The 25,064-nt window shown below is 38.0% G+C and overlaps 1 protein-coding gene across 3 annotated transcripts in view; it reads right to left on the bottom strand.

The window, feature by feature from the left end:
* Positions 1 to 8,105: 8,105 nt before the first annotated feature.
* Positions 8,106 to 25,064, bottom strand: part of TAMM41 (TAM41 mitochondrial translocator assembly and maintenance homolog) — a 39,429-nt gene continuing 22,470 nt past the window's right edge. For 2 of the 3 annotated variants that reach the window (XM_073352288.1, XM_073352289.1), the window contains exons 6-8: positions 23,980 to 24,145; positions 22,186 to 22,248; positions 8,106 to 11,672 (exon numbers count right to left, since the gene is read on the bottom strand). In XM_073352288.1, the coding sequence (XP_073208389.1) occupies positions 11,596 to 11,672; positions 22,186 to 22,248; positions 23,980 to 24,145 (306 nt within the window). In that variant the 3' untranslated portion in view covers positions 8,106 to 11,595. The other variant, XM_073352290.1, reaches the window with a different exon arrangement.

The following is a 25,064-nucleotide window of genomic DNA, read 5'->3' as shown; positions in this document are numbered from 1 at the left end:
GTAAGCAAGCCCTTTTCAAAGCTATCACAAAACACTGTCAGCGTTAATAAGGTTTGCTGTTTACATTGGAACATTTGTCAGTATAGTTTATATTCTGGATCTGGCTCCACCTACATCTTGCCTTAATATCATCATGGGTCATAGTTCACAAATGACACCAGCTTTGTAAAATTTACTTCAAGAAACTTCTTATCTAACCCAAATCACATAGCTCCATATGCAAATAATTTTTTAAAAGATATTTTAGCGTCACTAAGCTTTACATCTAAAGTTCTCATTTTGAAATCTAGATCCATTTACATTGCTATACTATATCAAAAGCATGCCTAAAAGCATGACACTGTAGCATATATGGGAAGACTTAAGAAAACACTTCCAAAATTTTAAAATATTGGTGTTTTTTTTCGTCTCTCCGAGTTTCTCTCTGGGCTGAAGAGACTGGGGCAGCTGAAATACTGTGTAAAGTTTGGACCAGATATGAAAATTCGTCGTCCACACCTAGAAGAATTCACTGGGACAGGGAATGTTTAGATAGACGCGGTGAGGTTTATTTATTTTATTTTCTGTAAGGCTTGTGGACTCCTCTGTGCTAACTCCAGATGCTTTTGTTTGCTTGTTACCTTTAAGCTGAACCCCCAAGAAAGCTATTTTGAGTGCTTCATTTTTGGAATTGCTCTTTTAAAATCTAGCAAAAGCCTAAGTTCTAGATGTATTTTCTTTCTTTTTGTTTTTAATAAAATTTACTCTTTTTTAAGAACCTGATTGGTTTTGTGTCTTAAAAAGTCTGTGCATATGTTTTTCAATTAGCTGGTGGCAACAGCTGGGTTTCCATTCTTTGTTTTCTTTCCCAGCTTCCCCGAGGGATGGGTGAAAAAGCCAAGGGGCCTCAGGGAAAACTTCCCAAGTGAGTTTTTCCAGGATTTGCAAGAGGCAGTTTTTCACTTGGGTGGTGATAGCGTTTACCAAGCCAAGGTCAGAGCAAAGCTGTAACCTTGGGAGTTTAATACAAGCCTGGAGTGGCAAGTATTATTTTTTTGAAATTCTTGCAGGGCCCCACCTTCTGCACTTGGAGTGCCAGAGTGGGGAATCAGCCTTGATAGTTAAACTTGGTAAATTTATTCAATACTTCAAGGCAAAGCTTGCCTTCTTCATAGCATAATCAATAGTCTACTCCAGGGGTTCTCAAGCTGGGGGTCAGGACTCCCCCGGGGGGGGGGGTCGTGAGGTTATTACATGGGATGTTGCGAGCTGTCAGCCTTTACTCCCAAACCCTACTTTGCCTCCAGCATTTATAATAGTATTAAATATAAAAAACAATAAAAAAATTAATTTATAAGGGGGTTTCACTCATAGGCTTGCTGTGTGAAAGGCGTCACCAATACAAAAGTCTGAAACTCACTGGTCTACTCCATCGCCTTAAGGAAGATTAAAAGAGACAGTACTTTCAATTGGAGCAGGAACACAACAGCAGCACTGTGTTCTAGAGAACTACCAAGTAACTTCAGAGTCCAATCGAAACAGAAATGACTCTAGTTTTGCTGCATCAGAACGTTGGACCACAACTGACTTACTTGTTTTGTTCTAGAATAGAGGCAAGTCCAGTCCTAAGTACTATAGGTATCCAAAGCTGTTGAAATACAAGACACTTACTGACAGGTTTCAGAGTAGCAGCCGTGTTAGTCTGTATCCGCAAAAAGAAAAAAAGGACTTGTGACACCTTAGAGACTAACAAATTTGTTTGAGCATAAGCTTTCGTGAGCTACAGATGAAGTGAGCTGTAGCATCTGATGAAGTGAGCTGAAGCTCATGAAAGTTTATGCTCAAATAAATTTTTTAGTCTCTAAGGTGCCACAAGTCCTCCTTTTCTTTTTGAAGACACTTATTGGTTTTCCTTTTTCGTTAAAGTATTGTAGCATTGTTTGGAATTGTAATATTAAACTGAAAATATTCTCTGGAGTTAAAACTTTGTTTATTTTTAAAGTTTTATTTAAAATATGTTTATTAGAATTAACAAAGTGACCACTTTGTTATTTTAGAAGCTATACTTCCAATAGAGACTTCAGTGTAAAAGACAGGATAGTATAATGGTATGTTATAAATGGTATACAGACGTAATTTTAAAATAAAATCCCTTTAGAAAAATTAGCCTTTGACGTAGTTAAAAATTCAGCACAGTCAGTCTTTGGATTACAAAGAGTCTTGTTTAACATGCACTTACCCAACAAACACAAACAATTGTGAAAATTTCTTCAGGCTCCATCCCTTTTCTATTTCATAACAAAAATTAAGCTCAAACTACAAATGCAATGAGTTCATTGTTTTTACCTTAATATTCATACAGGAGAAAAGACAAGTCATCGTACAGTCATGGTTCATTAAGATCCAGGATCAAGCAAATCTGAACAGGTTGCCTTTTCTGACCAGATACAAAATTACTGTAGCAATATTATAAAGTTAAGGATTTATAGATTGCCTCATTGCAGGGTATGATAACAATTTTGTATAATCAAAAAGCTATACTTGTTCACAAAATTTACTTTAAAAAATTTGAACTACAATGCCTGTAAACCACTGAGCAAGTGTGCAAAAAATATAGCCAGGATTTTCAAAAAGATGACAAATGGAGCTAAGCGTCCAAATATCATTCAACTTCAACAGGAGTTGGGCACCTAATTCCTTGATGCTCTTTTGACCACCACCACCTTTATGGACAACTATCAATTCAGAGAAGGTCTTATTGTACATGAAGAGAGAATTGCCAGTTAGGGGCCCCCTCCAGGGTTTTTCCACTTGCTCAAAGTTCCATACGCCACGGAGCCAAGAGTAATCGAGTGCGAAAGGCCATGTCCCAACCACTTTTAATCATTGGTCCCATGCTTAATCAGTACAGCTGCTGCTGCTGGTCTGGAGCACTTCTAAGATCAGGCATTTTATCCAATCAAAACAAGGGGGTATTCTAATCTATTCAAGTTCTCATACTGCCCTCATCACCATATTATCAGCGGCTTCCAGAAGTGCTGTAAGTGACATGACTTGCACCCGTCACATGTGTGTCCCCTTCTTCCTCCTTTACCCCATTTGCTAAAGCCAGCACATTTTGCAAGTGGATGTAAGAGCTATGTTATAGTACTAGATGGAAGTTTCCACTTTTCCAAATGGCTTAGTAAAAGTAAAATATGAAGCAGGATTTCTTTTAAAAAAGAAATAACAAATTGACTCCTTTTTACTTGAAGAGGCGTTCCCAGTGAAATTACAAATAAAGTAGAAAAAAAGGAAGTGACTATTTAGTATACATTATTTAAAGGTAACAAAAAGCAAAGCAAGAATGAAAGAGGCTGTTAAGAATAAATGATAGATTGTGTGATCTCACAATGACCAGAACACATACCTAAGCCTCACAGCACTGAGGCAGTGGAGAGCAAGAGACCAGCAAGATTTCAGCAATAAATAAATAAATAAAAATATGCTTAGGGTTCCAAACACCTGGCTTTACCAAATATCCCAAAAAATAGACTGTCTGTATAGTGCAGGACTGAAGACATATAGGAAGGGTTCTGTAAGGCAAGGAGTGAGACCTATAGCTGGTTCATTAGCTTTCGTTTCTTTGTATCATAAAGCAGGATGTCCATGCATTCAGTAGCAGATCCAAGATTTTAAAGAGAGTCCTATGGCATAATGGAAAAGCAAGTGAAGCAAAATGAACAGGACTGACAATGTTATTGCCTACAACTGCTATTGAAAGGAAGAAGACCACTTCTAGGAGCCAATTCCTACCCTGACTGAAAACTTATGGGAGTCCTCTAAAGTCAACAGGGTTGCATGGGGGTGTAAATCAAATCAGACGTTAGCCCTTTGTATATCAGGATTTGCCACTGTGTGCACTTTAAAAATCAAAAAAGACAGAAAAGGGTGTAAAAGTCTGATTATTCACAGACCAAGATTTGATCAGATGATTGGATTCTGAAGACACTACTGAGACATATGATTCTAGACTAGGTTCCAAGGGTTACCTGCAATGTTCTTTTTCTGTGAATACACTTATATCTGATCTCAAACTTTGTTTTAATTTATTACAGTTTAATCTATTCTTCAATTTACTCAATTTAACACACCTGAGTAAATATCCACAAAACCATAGGCTGTAGGCATCTTGCTCTTGTTTCTCCTGTTACCAATAATCATGTCTAAGATCAGTTAAAGGTTTTGTTATGGCAGATTTATAATTTCAAAATATGGTAAAATGAAATTTTATCAACTGCAAATCTTTGTGGCACAGTTGAAACAGTGAGTGTGGCAGAAGTTTTATGTCATTAGCTATATAAACCAAGCCATACTTTTATTTCTTCCATCAAAAGATAACAATATACAAAAGAATAAACCTTTACACACATGCAGAAAATAGGTCCAACAAAAAGGGGATTCACATTGCCTTGATAGGAGAGGTAATAATGCTTTGCACTTTTTGAACATCTTACAATGGATCTCATAACTTCACAGACATTAACCCCACATTGATCACCAGAGCATGTTGGTAATTTAAAAATATTGAATAGGAAAAGGCATCCTACAGAGAGTAGTCGTCCTATTCTTTGGTGCTGCTTGGTATGATAGTTATGAGAGAAGGTGGGGAGGGGAGGGGATACTCTGATTTAGTCACCCTCTGCTCAAGTTGCAGGTAATGGAAAAGATTAATTTTCTATTGAAACTATGCAAAAGTACCAAGATAGATCCTCTGATTTTCTCTGACAAGACTATTTGCTCAAAGCATCAATGCACATGTTGAAACCACAGGACATTATGGAGGAGCCATGGAAAGTTAGACTTATAGTTCTTAGGTGACTATCTGCTTTTTAACTAATCCTGCAGCTACCTTACTCAGTCTGTTAGTCAAATGCACTGACATGCAAAGTCAACAGATAAAGTATGCCAAAGGAGAGAACTCCTCAGGCATAGGTGAGGATATTTAAAAGAGCCTGCACTTCAATTTCAACTTCCAGTACTCTAAATATAGCATTAGATCGTTGAAGCTTCATATGGCTAAACACCTGGAAGAACTGGCAAATCTTAATTATGTCCCACTTATTGCTGCAACAAAAAGAGGACTTACGCAGGGGGAGAACCACCCATCTTTGATGGACGGGCGATATTAGTTGAAGGTATTAGTTGAAGTTGAGCATCCACTCTGGAGCAGCTGGCCAATTTCGTACGTAATATGCTATATTACATAAAATGTAACCATCTGTAGTATGGCTGTCACTGCACAGCTAGGATCAGGATCCAGAATTATTATTTAGATGGTTGTTCATGAGACCAAATTTTTGTTGACAAAGGGGCCCATTCCTGAGATGGGTGGGTGCAGAGAGAAGCGGGTTTCTAACAGACATAGATGCTGCATCTGGACAGGGACTTTTCTATTCAACCTATTTTTGCTACTTTGCCAACTCTGGTCTGAGAAATCTTGATTTAAAAGTTCCCTTTATCTGTCCAGACAGAATACACTTTACTGTAGTGTTTCTCAAACTGTGGTCTGAAGAGCTCTTGCCTGGTGTGAGGAGAGCTAGCTGGTCCCATCATGCTGACTCGCCTATGGTAGTGTCTAGTAGCTTCTACCGATGTCTTTCACTGAGAAGAAAGCATGGATGCCTTTTAAAGCACCTCAAAATGAGGAGCCACCCACCTAACTGCTTCTACTGGGCACACTGCTCATACAGGATGATGAAGTGAGGGAAACAAGATCTGGAGCTGCCAGAGACCAGTAAAATTAATATTTTGGGGAGAAGAGAATGAACTAACTGGGAATTAAATCCAAGTGAGATGTAACCAAGCAGCAGGGAAACATGCAGGAGAATGGGAGGATGGCACGGTTTAGGCAAGAGAGAGAGCAATAAAACAAAGGTTTCAGCCGTGTTAGTCTGTATTCGCAAAAAGAAAAGGAGTACTTGTGGCACCTTAGAGACTAACCAATTTATTTGAGCATGAGCTTTCGTGAGCTACAGCTCACTTCATCGGATGCATACTGTATCACGAAAGCTTATGCTCTAATAAATTGGTTAGTCTCTAAGGTGCCACAAGTACTCCTTTTCTTTTTTCAATAAAACAAAGTTACAGATGTAATGAAAATTTGAAGTACAGGAAGTCACTAACATTGTAGAAGGGCAAATACACCTTATTACACTGAAGACAGTTACCAGTACATGTTCTCCTAAAACTAGCTTTCCACGCCATGATTGCTAGTTATTTTAGTGAATTATAGCTGTAAACTGCAAGGGGTCATTTCTAACCATTGCTGGGAACTTCAAAAGCAACAAAAATATCTGAAATACATAGAAAAATTAAATGCAAAACTTTAACTGTACAAAAGAGAGGAGCTCAGAATGTGTGCTGCACTTGCCTATGATTCATTCATGGCTTTCTGCCAAAAAGCTAAATACATACAAGACCAATGGCTCAAGGGGAAAGGTAGGACACTTTTAAAAGCACAAAGATAAATGATTTACAGAGCAGAACCCATTGAAAGAAAAGCTTTCTGCCTACACCAACCAAAAGAGAAGTTTTTCAAGTCTCTCTTACAAGATTTACTACACAGACTGGAATATTTGTAATGTATCAACAGATGGAGTAAACTAGGCATGCTCAAACTGGGATTTTTAATCCTCTCCTTGGAGAATAAGAAATGGCCCATTCTGTTGCTGTGCACAAAGAAAGTTCACCACTATGCAGTGCATATCTTAGCTTGGCTTACTTCAGTTATGTAAGACAAATAAAACCAACTCAAGTTACAGGCAAGCTCTATAATAAAGTAACACCTGTAATGTGAAAGAGACTGAGTCACTGGAAGGAGCCTACATTTTAAAGCTTTGGAGGGTTTGGCTCTATACAAAACATCTGTTGCACATAAAAATGTTTACTTAGCTGTTGAGCAGAGAGCAATACATCCCCCCCCAGAGAACATTACTTATTAAACATATGCCCTTGCTCAGCTAAGTAGGCTCACAATGAAGACAGCTCTGCTCTATAGCAGAAACCAGGGTCAAACCTCACTCTCACAGATCAGATCAAGTTATTTCTAAAGTTCTGAACCATTTTTCATGAGTGGGCACCTCTCAAAACAGCAATCCCACATTAAAACATTATTAGATTTCTGGTTTGTTTAGAAACTGTACTCTCACCCTCTCCTCCACAGCTCAGACTCATCTCTAATGCATTTCCTCACTCACTTTAAACATAACCAGTTGCTTATCCCAAGATCTTGTGTCAGTGAGGACTCTGACGAAAAGAACATGTGAAATATGAGCATGTTACAATATAAAACATCCTAATGGGATTCTTTTAGTGAAGGGTCTATTCATACTTCCCTATTTGCCTTATTAAAAAACAAAACAAACAAACAAACAAAAAAACAAAGAAACAACTGAAAGTAACCAAAGGATGGAAATTTAGTTAGAATCAAATCTTCAATGTCCAGTTATATTGAAACATAAAGCCCTTACGTGAATAGGGCTTGAGTTAAACATGTGCCTAAGAGCTTTGCTAATCGTGCTCTCAGCCAGGTATTAGCTCAGGGGTATCAAAATATTTTAACTGCCTCAGCACCAGCACATAGGAAATCTCTGAGACAGTCGTTGAAGCAACGGGAGCCAAAGCATTTAAGATTTTACTGATCAAAATCTGATATTGCTGACAAGGCACTGGATTGGGAATTAGGAGAGTTGGATTCAGTTCTCAGCTCTTCAACAGACATCTTTTTTTACCTTGGACATGTCACTTAATCCTTCTTCACTTCATAATGAATTAGGGGATACAGATATTCCTTTTGTCCACCCTTTGTCTGTTTAGAATGTACGCTCTTCACATTTGTAAAACGTTTGCGTGTTTGTATGACACCTAGCACAGTGGAACCCTGATCTTTGTTGAGGCCTCTAGATGTAATAGAATTATAAACACACTCAGGTAAGAAAATCTGGTACATCCTATATGAAATATGAAGAGCATACAACAAATGGGTTAATTTGCTGGAGCAATTTTTTAGTTCTCTACTTGAATTATCTGGTAATATACATTTGGTTTGTACATTCTTGTGACTGTGATTCTTCCAGTCTTCACTCCCATGTTCAGTGAAAGGCACCTTATGAACCTAAATTATTTTTTCACACGAAACAACTGTGGATATTTTCCTGATATAAAATATTTTTATTTTTTCAAAGTTTGATTACAAAAACAGAAGACACATACACACAGGAAAATACAATTCTACAGAGAAATACATTCCTCTCAATTATTTTATCATGGACTAAATCCTGCAGGCTGGTGCATTTCCCCCACTTTAATGGGAATGCAGGATGGCTCATCAGCACACTGTCAAATTGGGACATAACTTTCCAGTGGGGTGATTACACTCATCTGGCCCTCCAACATCACACTTCAGGATATTTGAACAGCACAGGAAGTAGGCTTGTGTTTGTCTTGTCATTATCTCCTATTCCTGCCTTTGTCATTCTGAATGGTGTCCAACATTCTTAAGAATTTGCTGCTGAATAAGCCTCATTTTTAAATCAGCAACTGATTTCAGAGAATTTTTACTCATTTTACTACAAAATACATCATTTGTGGGATTATTCAAGTATTTGTTCCATATCTATTTTTGGTTAAGATAAGTGGTATTTTGTACACAAGACTAGCAGGCAATCAAGCAGACCCTTTATTTTTATTCTCTTCCCCCTTCCCCCCCCCCCCAAAAAAATCCGACCAAAACCTGAGGAACTAACTAGTTAAGTGCCCCAGCTCCACTAGTCTGTCTTTTTTTACTCTCAACCCCCATCCTCCTTGTGTATGCCACTTAGATTATGAACTCTTCAGAGCGGGGACTTTGCCCTCTTACTACCTGACACACAATGCTAGAGCTACATATACAACTGTTTCCTAACCTGAATAACTTTTGTTGCAGAATATGCCACAGTTAAAAGTAGTGCCAATTATTTTCTATTTAAAGGTGATGCAAGGATGACACTACCTTTCACCTGTTACGTGGGGATGATATTCTTTTTCTTTGTGCTTGGAGACTAACCTGTTTTCCCAGTTTCACTTTTCTCTTGCATTTCTGAATATCCTAGGCTTACTGATTCATGGTCTCTTTCCACAGGGTACAGAAGCAGCTGCAAACCAACTTTCTGAGCCTCTCTAACATACCTAATAGTATGAGGCAGAGACTTACTATTATAATTATTGGCAACTTATGGAAGGAATGGGTTTTCAGCCATTCTCCAATATAAATTCCCTTGCCGTCTTTTTACTTTTTTTTCTCTGAAACAATCAATATGGAAATTTTAGCCTCACATATTGTATTCCTGGAAGTTTGGAAACGTAAAGCCTACCACTACCAGAAAGTACACACTATACAGAAATGTTTGTCCGGTTTCTTTGACCCTATTCCAAGATTTGTAACCAACTACTGATGGGTGACAATATGATAGGAATATACATATAGGAAAGACAGTTAATAGGAACAATGGCTTTAGGAGGATATTCAATGTTCCGTATTATCAGTCTTATTCCAATAAAGTTTTAAATGGAACAATCTAGTTTTATCTACTGACTCTAGATTTAAATTTAATCACTTTAAGCTCTTCAGGATTTTAAAGTCATAGATTGTTACATCTGTTCAATGGTGATGAAAGCAGAACTGAATTAATGAGCCATGTTACACTATGTTATTTCCTCAACTTCCCACTCAAATTTCCAAGCTGCATGATATGCTTAAATTACTCCTTGGAAATAGGTAACAGCTGGTTTTACACCCTCAATTCTTTTTGTAATTTAAGATTTTCCTAAAACTTCCAATTAAATGAAATCAAAATGATAAAGTTGAGTAATTAAGGTTAGGCAACAAAAAATGTAGTCTGTGGGAAAGTTGCTTTTAAATTCCTAACCTCTTTATATTTTTGTTTTTGCCTTATTGCGACTGCCACTGGCTTTAAAACCAGATCAAATAGTGAGGAAAAAGGATGCCCCTGTCAAGTCCCTTCATATGGAGAACACCTGTTAAGAAAAGCCATTTCTGAATAAACAAGGAAGTAAAGCCACTTGATCCAAAGAGAAAAAGGAATTCTGAAACATTCCCATTATTTTCAGCAGCTACTCCTAATACACCATATCAAAGATTCTCATTACATTAAAAAGTCAATGCCTCCACTGACCGCATCTTTAATAACTTATTGAAAAGTAATAGGAATATGGTAGTTGAATCTCTTTTGTAAAGCTGATCTGATTAATTGGAGGAGAATAGGTTCTATCCTTATGGCCAGTATTTTTACACACATTTTACAATTTACATTAATCAAGTAGTTTATACTGTAACTAACAACGTCCATGATTTTAACCAGGCTGATTTTAAAGCACTTTGTGAGTTGGTAGTGCAGAACACTTAAAATATATTGCGTAACTTACACATTACTGGACCCAGAAGCTTAATGAAAATTGACCTTGTTTTGAAATATAACCTCCCAGCCACTATTTAGTTGTGAGTTATGTTGCTGTCAACTAAAAGGATTGCCAAGAATGGCTGACCTTTATGATACCTTACCGGCTCGTAACTCTTCAGTTACCTATGCTCCCAGACATGGCACAGACAGTGAAATATATCCTCCAAAATGCTTCTATCTCATTAAGTATTTTCTGGGTTGTTTCAGAGTAACAGCCATGTTAGTCTGTATTCGCAAAAAGAAAAGGAGTACTTCTGGCACTTGTGGTCAGTTTGGATGAGCTATTGCCAGCAGGAGAGTGAGTTTGTGTGTGTGTGCTGGAAATGGCCCAACTTGATGATCACTTTAGATAAGCTATTACCAGCAGGACAGTGGGGTGGGAGGAGGTATTGTTTCATGATCTCTGTGTGTATATAAAGTCTGCTGCAGTTTCCACGGTACGCATCCGATGAAGTGAGCTGTAGCTCACGAAAGCTCATGCTCAAATAAATTGGTTAGTCTCTAAGGTGCCACAAGTACTCCTTTCTGGGTTGTGTGTGAGAAAAATGTATTCTTGATGGATTCCACTCTGCAGAAGGGTTATAGAGTAATATTGCACTTTTAAAATACATGTGCTCACATGGATTTAATGTAAAAAATAAATAAAGAAAGAATTGTATGGGGAAAGTTTTAATATCTAGTTAAAACTCAACTGGACCCCACAATTCTATAAACTCCTCAGAAGAGACTGGAGATGAGAACAGGAGAAAGCTTGAGAAGAAAGAATCTGGACTATTTTGGAGAGGAAAGCTATCAAACATATAGGAATTTTATTTTTTTGCTTTCAGATGTGCAAACAAGCATTTCTGGCAAATGTATTTGAGAGGCAAATCATTAATATATGCAGGAAAACCTTAAGTATAATTGCAAAATAATTCCCTCAGCCGTCAGCAAATTATCTGCACCAAATGAGATCCGTACCCCATGTAAGCAAGTATTTGTATATACATAGTATAATTGTTGCTACCAATCCACAGTTTACATAGGCAGTTAAGCAACAGGTACCAATTGCACAATATTTTCAGAGAAAAAGAAGTCTGTTTATTTACCTATACATAGTATGTACACAACTTGGACATCAGGAAGCCTTCCTTAGGCATCCTTTTGTCATTTTATACATTTTCTTCATACTGTAAGTCACTGATTTCTTCAACCCTAAGAAAAAAACAAGACAGGCAGAACTTAGGAAGAGAAACAACTATTTAGTTCTTGAGAAAGCCTTAAACAAATCTTCAAATAAAATACTTCCCTGGAAAGGTGACCAAAGGCTATTTGTATAGCAACAGCAGATAGCTAACTTTTCCTTTTCTTGTAAGATTCATAATATAGTAGCTAATAGAGGCTGATGGCACGTGAGAGATAGACAAAATTGACAAATTCCATGGATAGCAACCGCTAAGAATGATAATGCATGATTCAAAACAGGGTAGGCACTGTTCACCCTGAAGTGCTTCTGGTGACAATAAGAGTCAAAATGAGTAAAGGACTGTGAAGTTATAATTGTATACATGTATGCAGACATATCTGCCTGTTACTCTTAACACTGCTGAAGATATCTGCAGTGATAACTCAGGAGGCATTTGCATTGCACATCCTTGTGGAACAGCTTGTCAAGCATTGCTGTGTCCCTGCTCTCTACCACCCACTGCGTGTGTTCTGCTAAGTGGGAGAGCATGATGACAAGGGAGTGAATGCCAAAAAGTTGATAGAGACCATAAGTAATGCAGCAGAAGCAGAGCCGAATACTAGAAGGACTGTCTGGGGAAGTCAGGAAGCCGAGGGGCCGGGCCATCACTAGATGACATCTGTGAGGGGATCCTGAGTCCAACCAGCAAGGATTATCAGCTATTGGAGCAGAGGTCAAGAAGATGATTAGGACCTGAATGAAAAAATTACGCTTCTCCCATTATAAAAAAATTCTTGAACATTTCTCTTAAAATAGTCCTGCAATTGAAAGAGCCATAAAGTGAAAGATGAAATTTGGCAAGGTAAAAGCTCTCAGAGGAAAAGTGCCTGAGTATTGTGGTGAAAATTTGTTCTGATTTGAGCTTTTTGGAGTAGAATGCTGCATATCACTTCTTCATTAAGTGTGTGAGGAAGGACATTGCACATGCATGCATGGCTAGTTTTCATGAAGGTATGCAAGGGCTGAGCCTGAGATCTAAAGCAGCCATTGCCTCAGTACTTGTGCACATTCTAAGTGTGAAGGGCTGAAGGTCTATTTCTGTGTACTTTGCAAGATGCACCTTTAGTGACTCAGTTCCTAAAGTTTGCAGGAGAGGGATCCTCCCTTGTGGGCCTAATGTGAAAGGGACATGATGTTCTGCTGTGTTTAACCATAGTGTACCAAATTATGAAATTTAAAACGAAGTATTGCTCATTTTTGGCAAGCCAGCAAAGCTTTGAGGCCCTGGAGAGTGACGCTTTTTATGTATTTCTTACTTCCTCCCCCCAGTTTTTAATTTAAAAAAATAGTATGAAATTCCCTACATTACGATAAGAACATTGAAGTTACAGGGTTAAGCACTCAGAAGTCTGAAAATCAAGATTTTAAGGCTGCACAGTTATAGTTCTGCCCCCTTGTACGTATGCAACAAAATGTACTCTAAACTATATACTACCTTTTCTACAACCTTATGTACGCATATCAGCTTGCAGAACTGTGCATTACTCTGTATGCCAGACTAAGAAAGTACATTGAAGTAATTTAACCATATTTGCTAAACATACTTCAGTATAACGGAACAGTGACAGCTTGCTGACACAGACAGGCAACTTAGATTCAGAGTTAAGTGTAACATCCACTGAATAGCATCTTTGGAAAGGTGGAAAGAAGATGATGTACATCTCATTCAATTATTAAAATATACCTTAAGCAGTAATCAATTTCATATAAAAGTATTTTAAATAATATTTTAAGTCAAAGAAATACTGGACAATTAACATAACGAAAGAAGTGCAAGTGTATATACAAAGTTACAAGATATTACTTGAGTACTGAACACTGTAGAAAAAAGTATTATAAATTGCAGAAACAATGGGATTATGTCATTAAAAAGAAATAATGGACATGCAGGAAAAGGTTGAGTTAAGGATGTGCATGCAATCTTAATTTTTGCATTTATTCACTTGAGTACCTAACTGTTCAACCCAAACATTAACAGAGAACTTTGTTTGGAATATGTATCATATGTACCATACACAATACTTTTCAAATTAAAATTTATATAGTTGCATGCATATGGACTCTAGAGTACTGCAGTCAAGAAAAGTAAATGACAAATAATCTGTTATTTGCATTACGGTACCATCTAGGAGCTTTGGTCATGGACTAGGACTCCATTGCACTACGCACAGTAAAACAGAAAAAAGGATAGTTCCTGTCCCAAATAAAATTGCCTAAAAAAATATGACCCTGTTGACTACTGCCCAAGCTACTAGGGTACTGTACACCAAGAAAACACAAACCTGTAATACTGAAGTTGCTGTACGTAAAAATTATGTTCTGCCATTCCAATGAAATCAATGTACTCTCACTATAACAACAGTATGGCAGATGGAATATCAGCAGTAAAGCAGTTAATATATCCCTGCAGGGCTCCTTTGCTGCATTGGCACTGCAGTCAGAAAAGCCAGCCAGTTTTATCTGCTTGCCAACCAGTACAGTCTCTTGCAGCTGTTGAACATTAAGAGATTTTCTTAATATCCTCCCTGCAGTGAGCACTCTACTGAACCCCACCCACTTCAGCCCTGAGACTGGAATCTTATGTAATAAGAGGCTTTATCTATTCCTATCCCAACCCATCATGCTACAAAAAAAATGCAGGTTTTTGCATATAGCAAATTGCTTATAACAGCCCTCTGGGTGATGAGTCACATCTGTAGTAAAAGTTAATGGTCACAATTCTACACCCGTTTCAGAATCTGTTTGAAGACATACTCGTGAGCACTTGGACAACAACTATCTTTCAGCTTTTACTATGAATCCATGATTACTTGGAGCGTGGGTCTCCTCCTCTCCCTCCTTCCCCCCACTTAAATTTTTCCACCAGATGATGCAGAACAAAGACTTAAAATAATGCACAACTGCAAACATTTTTGGGGATTGAGCCATAAGAGGTTGTAAGTGCTTCTGGCCATTAAGGGTCCCAAATCAATTTTTTTGTAAGAGCAAGGGGTTAGCCCAAATATCCTGGAATGTTGAAATTCAGCCATTTTCCCAAACTTCCCCTGTAGCTACAGTAGAGGGGGTATTCTTCACTTCCTGTCATGTACTCATGTTCAGGATTAACATATGCACTATCACAGTGGCTCTCAACCTTTCTGGACTACTGTACCCCTTTCAGGAGTCTGATTTGTCTTGCGTATGCCCAAGTTTCACCTCACTTAAAAACTACTTGCTTACAAAATCAAACATACAAATACAAAAACATGTAACAGCACACTTACTGAAAAAATTTTTACTTTCTATTTTTACTATATAATTATAAAATAAATAAATTAGAATATAAATACCGTACTTACATTTCAGTGTATAGTGCATAGAGCAGTATAAGCAAGTCATCGTCTGTATGACATTTTAGCTTATACAGACTTTGCTAGTGCTTTTTACGTGGCCTGTTGTAAAACTATGTAAATATATATATGAGTTGATGTATCCCCGTAAGACTATTGTGTACCCCCAAGGGTACACACACCCCTGGATGAGAACCACTGCACTATTAAACAGCTGCATTTATAGTGAAGTGGAGCAGTGGTTAATATTTGCTGTTGGCTGGTTAACAGCCACTGCACCAAACAATGGATGTCAACATATAAAGGCTGCTTGCACATAATTACAGCAAAGTGTCCATAAAACATAAGGCAAATTTAGTTTCCAATTCTCAAAAAAACATCTCTTATTTAGGACAACACTCAAGCATGTGTGTGGACTTCAATGGAACTTCAGCAACAGAGATTATTTAGTTTGCAATATTTTACCCATTAACTCAGTCCCTTAGATAAATAAATAAATAAATAAAATGAAGAGTAGAAGAAGAAAAGTCCCTTGGTATATCTGACACATGTATTTGTCAACATTCAATGGAATTGAATTTGTCTCACAGAAACCTGTAGCTCAATGGTTCATTCCTGTCAAGATAATGAAGTATGATTTTATTTCAGATAAAGTTTCCAAACTCAAAAATATCAAGATACAATCACTCCTTAAGAGTAACTAAACATAAAATGTCAAAGTTTTCAGTTCCACAAGACTATACAGACTCCAGCTAGGAGGAAAAATAAATCAAACGATGGTGCCATCTCTAATAGAAAACAGACCAGAAATCTCCCCACAGACTTCAGAAATTATACAGGCACATTTTCAAAAGCTAAATAGGGCATTTAACAACAAACAAAAATACAGAGCTCAAGCTCTATTTGAAAACCACACTGGCAGAGAAAGATGAAGGATAGTCCTGTTAGGTGGGTTGAAATTCTTTGTTATGTCTGTGTACTCTGCCAAATAATGTTAGCAAACAAACAGTGTGCCAGCTAAGTAATGACCACCACCCTGGATATGAATTACTGTACTCTCACTTTAACAGCATGGTATAGATTAGCTTGTTAAAGGCTGGATTGTAGGTGTTTTAGGATCCACAGTTTCTTTTTTAAAGCAGCAAGGCTATTACAAAAAGCAACAAATATCCTTTACTAATTGTACTAATTAAACATCATTTAGTGATTATCTGGAAGCTTCTGGAGTATTGATACATTATCTCCTTTTATAAAGTCAGAACTACCAATCACTGGCTTTCAGCTAGAATGATGGTAGGGAAAATTAACATCAACGTTGCACAAATGTACTAGGGATGAGATTCCAGACATCAGGCCTTGCCAACACAGTTGCCAGGAATAGAAGGAAAATGGACAAAGAGCTTCAAACCACTGATTCAATGGCTGGCATTGCCACTTATCTATATGCTTGCCAGTATCACTTGAATAGGACTGTGTGAGAAAGAAGGGTGTAAGGGACAGTTGGAGACATAAGTGAAGATCCATAACACTTTTTCACATCTTTACTAGTTCAAAGTCATCTTAGGAGAATTAGAGTTAAAAAGAGAGGTATCTTTGTTAAGGAAAAGAGTAACAAAATCAGTATCTTTAGGTGTAACTGAATTAAAATGAACTCAGCTCTTTAAGGCCTGTTCCTAGAACAGATTTGTTGTATTGTACTATTAAAACAACAGCACCACTATGGATCTGCCACAAATTTGTGTACTGTATCTCAATAAATAAGAAAATGAACTGGTTGGAGCTAAAAACAAACAGAAGTTACTACTCTTTAAATATTAATTAAGCAGTACAGATTAGACATTTTGAAGTACATGTATTAGTCACAGTCCCCTAGCAGCAAATATCTAAAGTACTGATGAAACTTCAATCGAAATTGGTTCAAGGTCTCCTTTAAAACATACTACAAGCCTTTAAATTGATGGAACAATCACAAAGATTTTATGAGCCTCACACTTGGAGGAAAATATAAAGCAGTAGTAATAAGCAAAATAATTCTATTAATAATTAATTTCTAAGCAAATGAAAAAACATTTTTTCCTGAACTCCAGGAGAGATCTAGCATGATACAAATGTAAACTAAATATTTATTACATCTACAAACTTATGTTGCGAAGTCAAGCACTCTGAAGTTATGAAATATCCAGTGGCAACCTTAATCAGGTCCCCTTGTAAACCTTTAATTCCATGCTTATGTATGACTTTTCCCTCTACAGAACCCCTGCCTCAGTTCAGCGCACAAGATGGATGGGTTTCTGGGGATGAATCTGGACTTTGTAGTGAAAGAAACTTGTCTGTAGGACCCCTGCCCTTTACTGCAGAATTTGGAAGGGATGGAATGAGTTAGATAGAGGACTGCAGGAAGATACAGGAGTCTCAAGGTTTAGGCAGTTGAATACCATCCTTGAGAATTGAATTCTACTTCTGCTCTGCCACAGAGTTCCTGTGTGAAGGCACTTAAGCCAGCATTTTCATAAGTGACCTCGAATTGGACATTCCAGACAGTGGGGAGGAACACAATGCGAGACACCCAGTGTCAGATCTGCAGAAGTGCTTAGTGCTCACAACTGCAACTGAAGCTGACTGAAGCTTTGCTCAAACATATGAAGTGCTATAAAAAGGCTAAGAAATTCAGGCTCTTGAGTTGGGCACCCAAAATTAGGAAACGATTTTGGCCTTCCTCTCTTCCTGCCTCCATTCTGAAGCTGTAAAAGGAGAATACCCCCCACCTCATTTCTGAGGGATGTTATAAAGATAAAGTAATTGTGAAGCACAAAGACACTATGGTGAGAACACCACAGAAACAAATGCCTAGGAGGAATTAATAATTATGTATGCAGTGCAGGTTTTGGCCTGGAGCTACACATTGCATGAAGATACAAACAAAAATTGAGTAACTACACACTCACTGAATGATGCAGGGGTCCTGTGGGAAAAAACCAAGCAGCAACCTTAACTGGAATTTCCTGACTTTTGACGCTTATCTTTGCAACCTTAGCATTCTTTTAACCTTTTTTTTTTTAATTTAATTTCCTAAATGCTTCTAATAAACAAACAACGACAAAAAAATCATTATGTGGAACCACACTGGCCCCAGCTTGGGTCGGCAGCAGGGCTCAGTCCTTTACATCCATACCACTTGAGCTCACGGAGTGACTGAGAGGATAACAGCCTACTCCTGCTACGTGGACCAGCTCGAGAAGAGGATGAGACACTTTGCCAGTGGGTTTGACAACTATGTGCAGACAGGAGAGGAATGTAGAGACTCACGATTCCTGGGTTCATTTTGAGGTTCTGGAAGGGAGTAGCTGTAATGGTCACTTATCCTTTTGTTCCTATGTCCCCCAGCTTCTGCCCTCCTCCCCCTGTGCTTCTATCCAACCCTACCTCCTTCACACACCACAGGCTCCTGCCTCCCTCCCACTCTGCTTCTATATACCTACCCACCTTTCTCCCTCTCTGGTACCTCCCAACCTCTGGTTCCAGCAACCCCCTGCTCTTATTCTTCCCATGCCTCCCCACCCCTCTGCACTTAAATCAGGTAGCTTCCTCACTGCCTGGGCAAAGGCAGGAGGAGCTCTGAAAGCACAAGAGTCTCCCTACTCAGCCTCTGCAGCCCCAAGATGGAGCAGGCTCAGTGCAGACAATCTTCCAAGCATTTAGCAGTCACCATTAAGCATGCGCAAATGCACATTTTACAGAGGTTCATAACCAGGCAAATTTGGTGGAATCTTCCTGGGGAGGGCAAAAGGCAAATCCCTGACCCTATCGCAACCCCCTCTGATAAATTTCAAGTCTCTGGATCAATGCATGGCAGCACTAGAGCCCCCGCAACTCAGTGGGTGAAAGAATTTTTGTAAAAGGGGCAAAAACAACCTTTTTTCCTCAGAAATGGCTGAAACCACTGAAGCTGAAACCTTTCAAATATGTTACCTGAGACAGACACTCAGCCTGGGAGATTTCAGCCCCAACAGTTAAAACTTTGGCAGTCATAAACCAGTGAAAACAGGGTCTTCCATTGGGAAGTGTCACACAACCATAGCTATACAGGCAGCTCTTCCAGCTCTGCCTATAAGAAGAAAAAAAGGATTCTGTGCTTCTTTCATATTGCAACACAGTTTAGAAAAGCTTCTCAGAAGCAGACTTCGCAGAGATATGGCAGTTTTTCTAATGCATGCTTTTTATAGAAGGGCAGGTTTGAGACTTCAAATTGTTCCATTCACTCCAATGTTAAAATTAGCAATAACCACACCTCAAGAGGTGTGGCTTTGGTAGTCATCCAGAAGTTCAGACCCTTATCCAAACTTCCTTGGTCTGGAGGGCTCATCTCTGCGCACTTTAAGGCAGGCCAGTAATCCTAAAAGATCTATCCAGTCTATTTTGGTGCTTCTGCTTTTGGCAAGAAGTAGGTAAGAGGTGTATGAAAAAGGGGAGGGAGGAAAGAAAAGAGAAGCAAACCTTTCAAGACTCACTGGGGTTTGGGTTTGCCTCAAGTTTGAGGCAAAGTTTCGTGCCCATTTTTATTTGGCCTGAACCAGCACACCCAACCCTTCGTTTCCAAAAGTAACATGGAAATGTGGAGAGGGTTACCAACTTTTTCAGGGATAAATGTAATCCCACGACTGGCTACTTAAAAGGCAAAAATGTTGTTTATGGTAAGATACAAAGTTAATGATACTGTGTATCTAGGCACAAAACCAACATTAGAGAAGAAGATGAGAAAACAGATCTCAGGATGGCTCTGTTTCAAGCGCACAAAACAGAAAGCGTTGTAGATATAAGTCGTCATAATGTGTTTTTTAGTGTCCCAAAACACAGGTAGCCACATCTTAGAAATCTCTGTAAGCAGCCTGAATAGGCATTGAGAAGGAGCCACCAATGGACTGTCCGAGGTGGGTCCTTCCAGGTGAGAGTTCAGATACTCATGTGGAGCAACGTGGGGAAGCTTGCACTGCTGTGGCTCATACTGTAGCAGTTTGTATACGAACAGTCTCATTCTCCCAGGCAGTCAGCTAACTTTCACAAGCACTGAATTCATAGACATTTTTGAAGATTTAAAAACCAATATTTTGTTTTAACCAATATTTTGCACTTCTATAGCACCTGCTATCTATGGATCTCAAAGTACTTTATGAAGATGAATGGATCAAATGCTACATGAGGTAGTTAAATGTTATCCTTACTTTCACAGAAAGGCAAACTGAAGTACAGAAGGGTTTAAGTGACTTACTCTAAAATCACACAGGAAGCCTATGTCAGAGGCAGGAATTAGACTCCAGATCTTTCAACTTCTATTCCTGTGCTACAACATCAAGCCCATCTTTCCTCAGCTTCAGATGCATTTCCTTCTTTTGACATATTTGAACTTCACAAGCCAGTTTTGTATGTCTAAAAATACCACCATATTAATCAGTAGTGAGAGCAAGAGAGATTCAGCCACTACCAGGCTCCCGTGATACCAAACCATGAAGCAACAACAGCTTCACTAATTGCAATAAAGACCCTATACACACAGGTAACATGTCCAACTCATTACAAAGGACACTTCTCCTTCAATCCGGAGTTGCTTCATTTTCTCAGTCTCCTCAAAGTACTGAGAAAGATTAGGCAACAGGTTGGCTATTTTCTTTCTATGTAATACAACTGGACTGTAAAACATCATGATTTAAAAAAAACAAAAACAAAACACATCAACCCACAAAGTACAATCATCCCTATTATATAATTATTTTAGCCAAAATAAGCTAGTAATGGTCCTGAACATTTGGAATAGCCACAAGATTGAATATGAAATGTAAATTCAAGATAGGAGTGGCAGAAGCTCCCTAAAAGTGGGGGGCCACCAGTCCCCAAACCATGCCCCCACCTTCTTCACGAGGCCCTGCTCCACCTCTTCCTCTTTTACGACTGGTAAAAAGTGATGGGGGTATGACTCCCCTGTTACAGAGCTCCTGATTCAAGATGGATAACAGCTCTGGAAAGTCAATCCTTCACTGTTTGGTACGGAGAATAACTTCTTAAACCATAATTTTTATCTAACCTACATTTGGGAGGTAGGGAACATGTACATGAGCTACAACCTACATCTAGTCATTGCTTTATGCAATTTAAGGAATTTTCTTGAAGTGAAATTTAGAGCAAACTCCAGTGTGCCTACCAGTGACCCTGGCTTAATGAGGGCCCAAATCACCCGACTATTTTGATGGCTCAGTAACAGCTCAGGCTCTAATATATTTCACTCTAAATTAGCTGTGAGGTAAATATTTTTTAAACTAGAAGGCTCAGGACATCTTCATATTAGATCCACTGTAGGAGGCAGACAGGTAGCACACCAGGATGGGGTATCAACTATGGAGAAGGTGATGAGGTTTTTTTTGATGAAGGAGGAAAAGTCACCCAATCTTCACCTGTTTCCCCACAGCCAACCAATTATTTTCCCTCCATCAGCTGGCCTTTCCCAGTCCAATGTATATCTTTTTAATTTGAATATTAAACAAAGTTAAGCCTTTTCTCAGGTGGCTTTTATCACTGAACTCGTTTTCTAAGACAGTTCACTTTTTTTTTTTTTCTCCTTTAAGAACATGAAAGTATTGGTCTCTATTGGTATTGATATTGATATTGGTATCTCTATTGGTATTGATATGGCAAAATATTTATTTTACATGTAGTCTGAAACTTTTGTCAGTAAGTGCTTAGCTTAGTATAATTTTTAGGGCAAAAATTCTAGTCTCTGGTCTACATTGCAAATCTCTACACTCATTCTGCTCTCCCTGCATGAGTAGAAATCCTGAGGGAATTCTAAAGTTTCATGAACACAAGAAGAGCAAAATATCAGTACAAATTAGCCAAGTGCTCGACAGAGCAGAACTCTAAAGTAATATATATACACCACATCCCCATCACACCCCGTTTCAGATTTCCTTTGCCTTTTGATGATTTCCCAATAATTATAGAAAATAGAGAGGCGATTACTAGTGAAAGTTTCCAGTGGCTTCTCTGTTTCCCAAGACCAAAAGTCTATAATTTGAAGTTCTGTAACAAAGAGAGCTTGAGGTTTTAAGATTTGTACTTTCTGAAACCGAAAGGCCTATTTGTATATAATGGCATTTGTTCTTACCAGCTGTTAGTATGGTTTTAGAACTCTGTATTAGACTGGAAGTTCTCACAATTCCTGAAATGCCTGTGTAAAGGGAAAGGATATAAACACACAGATGTTATCCATCTTAGTCTTAAAAAAAAGTTTAAAAAAATTGCAAGTTAAATATTTTTCCAGTTATACAGTAAAGCAGCCTGTAAGTAAAACTTATAATTATCTTAACAAAAACTTTCTATTTTGCTTTGTCATGCTCATTCAAGAATTTGTTCCAAATGCTCTTCTAACATTTTTTTTTTATACAACATGACATTGTTTATATGAAAAAAGAATACTGAAGACTTGGTAGTAATTAATAGAGTTTGATTCCATTAATTCAATCTTCCCCATTATATTTCTGCACCCAGTTGCCCAGTCATGGGTGGTTCAAATCAATCACGTTTCCTCAGCATGCACAGTTTCAGCAGGGCTTTGTCATTTCATATTTCCCTGCCTGGGCTTGTTAAAGAATTGAACAAACTATTTCAATATGAAATTGTGTTTTCACATTCTGTTTTACACCCTTTTCCCCCTGTCCCGCGTCAGTCTTATCTATTTAGATTATAAACTCTTTGGGGAAAGGCCTGTCTACTTCTCTCTGTTGACACAGTGCCAAGCACAATGGATCTTCATTCTTGGCTAGTCCTTAGACACAGCTGTAAAAAATACAATTAAGAATAATAGTGGCTGTAAAAATACTTTCAAAATTGTTTAGTCTATTTTAAAACAGCATTTAAGTTGTATTATGCAAGTATATTGTCTAAATATACTTATTTGCGTGAACTTTTGTGTGCAACACAGCCTTTGTACACTATCACACACTGAAGAATAGAAGAGTATTGGTCTCAATTATAATGTTTCCATCTTCATGTGCATTACTTTGCTGCATTACAAAGTAAGAAGTGAGATTTTTCAGAAACAGTTTTTATTAAAACTGTATAATTAAAGTTTATTCTCCTTGACTGGAGAAATATGTGGGGAAATACCTGCGCATAAAGAAGAAAAATGATCACTGCTCTGACAGACTCACTATGGGGTCCTGGACAAATCACAACTGTGCTTTTTTCATTATTTTCTATGTCACAGTGTTGCAGCAAGGATTAGCTAGAGCTTGTCAAGTACTCTGAAGATATAAAGAACTGCACAAATGCTAAATATTTTCATTTATCTACAGAACAAGAACAGCATTGGCGGCAGCAGCACAAGTGTCTATACATTAACCTGCTAACATGACTCAACAGTTTTTTTTGCCCAAAGTTTGATGTCTTTTCCAAGACATCCCACCCTTGTGCTAGTTATAATGTGAGGATTTTGCAGTTTGTTGGAGTTATTCTTCCAAATTCAAATGAACTGAGTAGCACAATACACATTTGCATACCACTGAAGCTCAGTATTTGATTGAAACTATGCCTTTGTTCTGACAGGCAAGACAGACCTGTCAGGCAACCAGAAAATTAAATGTTCTAATTAAATCCAGTTCTTGTTTAAAATGATTTCTTTTAGGATTTGAAACAGGAACTTTATATTTTTCCATGTTAATTTGGACAAGTGAAAGTTGATATACAAACATGAAGATTTTTGAGTACGTTTGCATCTATTGTATCCTAAAATTAAGCATTTGGGTACAATGCAACATCTCCGAATTATAATTTCTCTCTTCTGCCTCTACCCTTCTAAATTGATGGGCTGAATTCTCTTAAACTGCTTTCGTGTAGAACACTAATTCTTAAATATATCACTTCCAATCAGAGACTGCCTCCCATGCACCTACAGACCTACCCTGATGTACCACTAATCCACAGTCAGGGTCATGGGCCACTTTCAGTAAAACCTCTTCCACATCTCTGTTCTTCCCAGGAGGGTCTACAAAAGAAGTTATCTTTTGTTGAAGAGTCCTCGGCAAAGCCATTAACTGCATGAATTGACCTTCTGGACTTTTATCGATCTGAACATTACAAACACAAAAAACAAGGAAAATTGTGAACTCAATTACACGTAGTAAAGATGGTTAACACAAAATCCATGTTTCCAAAGTGAGCACAGAAGGGTTTTGGCTATCTTTGATCCCTGCTAAAGCTATGTTGATCATAAAGCTACAAAGTTGCATATATATGCAGAAAGATAATGCAGTCTATTACATGTGCACACACACAGAGCCATGGGCAACAGAAGTGAGAGCTCCCACTGCTTTTCCAGAGCATAATCTCAACCATGACCTTGAAAGGCAACCTAAGTGCAAGATTAAATTTTTAGGTAGCCATCCAATTTGCACATGCTATCTTGCTGATGGTGCAAGCAAGTCAGGAACACAATTGCTTATATGCATTTTTAATTTACTCAAATTACTCTTAAATAAAATAAATGCAGAAAACAAGGAAAACAAATATAATCTCAAAGACCATGGAACTGTGTTGAATATTCCATGTGCTGAATACGTTCTAAGTGCTGAATAAGTTCAAGCATTGAGCAAAATTATTAACGTCATATATAGGGATTCGCACTATTTTACGATTAGTTTTCATCAAAACTGTTTGAGAAATCTCTCTCTCATCTGCATTAAACTTTGCATCATGTCAGGTTTATGTAATTTGCAGGAAATGTTTTGGTCAACACCCTTTGCTCCACATTTTTAATTTTTTTAATTTCTGAACTTACTACTAAGTCTTTTTTTAAAAAAAACCTCTCATCCAAATAAGAGATTCCATTCTTCAAAGCAACAGTTCACTTAAAATATTTATTCTATTGCAAAGTTCCTCCATGCATTGAATTAAGAGGAGGTAACTGTTATTGGGCTGCAACTTATGGTTTTGATCACTATATTTCAACAATCTTTAGAATGTACACAAGAACGTGCACAGTAGGGC

The sequence above is a fragment of the Lepidochelys kempii genome, chromosome 7 (assembly GCF_965140265.1).
Source record: "Lepidochelys kempii isolate rLepKem1 chromosome 7, rLepKem1.hap2, whole genome shotgun sequence".
Lineage (NCBI taxonomy): Eukaryota > Metazoa > Chordata > Testudines > Cheloniidae > Lepidochelys > Lepidochelys kempii.
This window is presented reverse-complemented; position numbering and strand designations above follow the sequence as displayed.